The 4,088-nt window shown below is 41.6% G+C and overlaps 1 protein-coding gene across 1 annotated transcript in view; it reads right to left on the reverse strand.

Moving 5' to 3' along the window:
* Positions 1-3,808, reverse strand: part of LOC104532828 (hippocampus abundant transcript 1 protein) — a gene marked incomplete at both ends in the record, with an annotated part of 6,371 nt that extends 2,563 nt beyond the window's left edge. Inside the window, 5 exon segments of the mRNA XM_010178130.2 lie at positions 592-706; positions 1,791-1,918; positions 2,413-2,475; positions 3,642-3,755; positions 3,758-3,808. Coding sequence (XP_010176432.2) covers positions 592-706; positions 1,791-1,918; positions 2,413-2,475; positions 3,642-3,755; positions 3,758-3,808 — 471 coding nt within the window.
* Positions 3,809-4,088: the final 280 nt, after the last annotated feature.

Consider the following 4,088-nt stretch of genomic DNA (forward strand, 5'->3'; position numbering starts at 1 on the left):
TGAATATGATGATGGGTTCTGTAACTTGAACCCAACAAATAATTCTGCGAATCCATAACCCACAGGGCTGTGGAGGCTCCCGAGATCTGGCAGGTTATCGGGAGATAATGGGGAAACGGAGGCGAGTTGTAAGAACTTAAGACAGACGAGGTCCTCAGCTTCCTTTGTTGTGAACCGAAGCACAGCAGCGCGACTGGAGACACGAGCACGAGCAGTCAAGGTACCGTACAATGGCGTTTCCAGAATTATCCAGGAACAAAAGGTCAGATTTTTGAAAAGACGACAGAATAGTGCTAGTGTGAGAAACAATGGAGGAATAACTAAAAGCCCCTCAAATTACATCATTAACGCTGATAATGACTGTTAACACAGACATCTGAAAGACAGCTTTTAACACAGCCATATTTTAAGTTAGGAGCAGAATATTCAAGAGATAGAGGACTGGATGATAAGAACAATTAAACAGGAAAACCTGACTCCAAACTAAAATCAACTTGCCAGAGAGGAAACAAAAATACAACTTTGAAAAGCTTCACCTACTGAAGTGTTTAGTACTGAATACCACAGGAACAGAGTCAAAAGAATACATACCAAACCATAGGCCATGCTTCTCTCATGTTCCTGGGTTATGTCTGCTACATATGCAAAAACCACTGAAAACGTCACTGCAAAAACTCCAGAGACAGAGATAACAGCAAAGTACCACCTGGGAACATCATAAAAAAATTAGAAAGGCTAAACAGAAACAGAAAGTCTCTATTTACAATTCAAACACAGTTAAACAGTAAATCATCTGGTCCAACTTTTCCTGACAAATAGTAAGATAAACTTGGACAGAGCCGATGGGAATGTGCCTCAGTACAGCTGCATAATTCCCCCTTAGTGTGCGAGTACAAAGATAAACAGCGTAATTCTGTAACATCTACAGAAGCTGCTGGGAGAAGTACTTGTAGGAAACGAGGTGTTACACTGGCTTGGAGGGGATGCCTGTGACCCAAAGCAAATTGGGAACTGCAGTACTTTGAGAATCTGGCCACTGAGCGTTCTCAACATTAGCCTTATCTTTATGCACTCATCATTTGAAACATTCATCTACACTTAGAAATGAGCTACTTCCCTGAAAAGGCACGAAGAACCCAGGAACAATCCCTGTGACCGGAGAGAACACTGAAAAGGCTCCCGGAGGTCCCAGAACAGTTGGCTCTGCCCTGCGTCACTGCAGTCTGTGTTACTTCAGCTACACCCGCAGTACAGCACACGGGCAAGTCCAACAACACTGAGAGTTCCAACTCGGGCACTACTTGGGGAACGCATGTGCCAGTTCAGAGCTTACCAGTGTGCACACAGCGTGAAAGCTGCTGGATTTTAAAACTTGAGAAACAAAAGCATAAAATTGCAGCAACGTGTTAGGTCACAAATGGTTACTCCGTGCACCAGCTAGCACTGGGTAAGGTTTTCATTTCTGCAAATAGCTGGTCAGTATTTGAGTAACACGGCCACAATGAAGACCTGCACAGTTTACAGGATAGCACGCTGGTATCTTTTGCAGGTGTGCTGAAGTGGGAAGTGGAGCCTACAAAACACAGCTCAAAACCAGCAGCTCTTAAAATTCTGACCAAGTCATTTGGCCTCATTGCAGCTACTTCAGTTTGACTCTTGCACCAAAGTAATACAAAAGCCTCAACCTTCCATGGAGCACAAACAGTATTTTATCACAATGCTACAAACATAAATGTTGTATAGCAACCTGGGCAAGAAACGGCAAATCTAGCGCGAGAGAACTGACTAACCATGGGCTGATCTTCATTAGTGGTATTGGTGCACAGGTGAAAAATACTGTTAGCAGCAAAAAGGACTTTCGTCCCCACACATCAGACAGGGCACCGATGAGCGGGGCACTGAGGAACGACAGTAAGCCCTAAATGAAACAAAACATTTGAAGTTAGAACGAAGTGGTCAGAATCGTGACCATACCACACCACATCTTCATGGGGCCAGTCAGTGACTGCAGCGCCATGTGTCACAGGCAACGTGGTCAAGCAATACCTATCTTCTATCCTACACTTGCTTACGTAACATTTGAGATTTGTCACCTCAGAGCTACCCAAAATTCAAAATGCAGATGATCCAGTCATACTAGCAGCTTTATGAATTGTGTTTTATAGCTTTATATATTTAGAACACACATAAATGGAAGTAATTGAAAATACCTTCCTGGAGCAACAAGCTCCAAGTAAAAAATTCTCAAAGTTTAACACCATGTGTGTCACTGAGGATTAGTCAACTACCTTTTTATTCATGCTGTGAAAGCTATATTGAAAAACCCCTGGAACGTTTCTCTCAATTATCATTTCTATATTCCACCCACCATTCACTTTAAATTGTACTTGTAATTAACTTTTGTCACCTTACCTTTACTCCTTGAATTAGACCATTCATCAGAAATGTATGTTTCGGGAAGGTTTCATGCAAAACCTGGAGAAGAAATACGAACGCTGTCATTTACACAGTGGTAACTATAAATACTGTTCACTGACAACTTCTGCAGTGGCACACCCACAGCAGTTTTATATTTTCAGAGAATATAGACAAAGAAACAAAAAAAGACACACCACAAATAATCTATTTAATCTTTAATTCACATAGCAGGTACTATGGTATTTCAGCTTTACTTGATAGGGGCCTCAGTTCTCTCAACACTTTGCAAAGGATTCATTCATCCAACTTCAGTGTCTGAAATCTAAACAGACCACAGAGAACCCAGAAAATGATCTCAGACCAGACTCTCCACATGTTACTATGTCATCTGTAGGGGGCTGGAAAGAGAGAGGAGAGACATCATCATTCTGAAGTGCCTCTCAATTTGGTGGCCAGAGCCTCGACACGCAGGTTAACACAGGCACCTCTCAGTCTGACTTGTGTTGGGTGAGATGAATTCCATCCAGTGACCGACCTGCAGTTTATACCCAAGAGACTGTTCATGGTGGACATCAGCTTACAGAGCCACATCAAAACTGCATTTTAGGTGGAGTCTGCTTGGAGATCCTTAAGCCTTCGCTCCTTTTAATGTGTAAGCGTCTGTCACTCTCAGAGATTAAATCCAAATGGAAAGCAACCAACTACATTAGAACATAATGTGGTACAAGCACGTTGGTATGACTGTCTCGCTAATCACAGGGAAGCTGTGACTGGTGTAACAGGGTCTGTGCTCTGAAGCTTCTGCTTAAAGCACAGCCTGGTCAGCAAAGATCTCCCCACCTACACGCACACACATGCTTGCACAATTTTAGCAAATTTAAAATGTATTTTTGTCCTTACATTGTTAATGTGCTGACTTTTTGTAGCATCTTGAAAGGAAAGATAATTTCATTGCTGTCTTACTGGTTTCAAGTCAGAAAATACTTACATGCAAGCTCGAGTGTTAGCAGACTTGCACATAAACAGCTATGCTGTATCATTTCACTGCTTTAATGAAATAATTTTAAATTCCTGATTCTGTGTAAAAATAAAAAACTTTTCACTTGAAAAACAGAGCATCTCAATGATATATAATTTTAGTTTAATTCAGATGATCTTCAGGGCCTTTGCAGTAGTTGCCTCATCTCCCATACAGTGAGAAAAAGCTCAAGTACATCACTTACCACCAGAGTGGGTGCTGTCAGGAGTCCCCAAGCGAAGAACTCCAAGAAGATCACTATAACAGCGTGGTAGACACTAGGTGAACCTATTCCTTGAGGCTAAAACAAGAGAAAAAAAACAGGTGATTAGAACATCTAACAATCTCAGTCATGAGAAATGCATCTGAATGCTATAAACAGAAGGATTAAGAAATAAAGCAAGACTCAAAACATCAGAATACAGTTACTCAAGCTAACTGGTACTGAGTGAAATTCCTTTTTTAATCCATCCCGAAGTGTCTTAATCCTCCACAGAATACAGTGTGTGCTCCCACCTCAAACTAAGAAGTAAACCACTTACACTGCCAGTCTAGGAAACAAGGATGCTACTGAAAGCAGAAACAGACTCTTTTTTGGAGAATTAGTTCCTTTTCCTTGAGAAAAATGCTTAAGCCCACACAATGCTGCATG

Source organism: Antrostomus carolinensis, unplaced genomic scaffold (assembly GCF_000700745.2).
Source record: "Antrostomus carolinensis isolate BGI_N321 unplaced genomic scaffold, ASM70074v2 scaffold55831, whole genome shotgun sequence".
Classification (NCBI taxonomy): domain Eukaryota; kingdom Metazoa; phylum Chordata; class Aves; order Caprimulgiformes; family Caprimulgidae; genus Antrostomus; species Antrostomus carolinensis.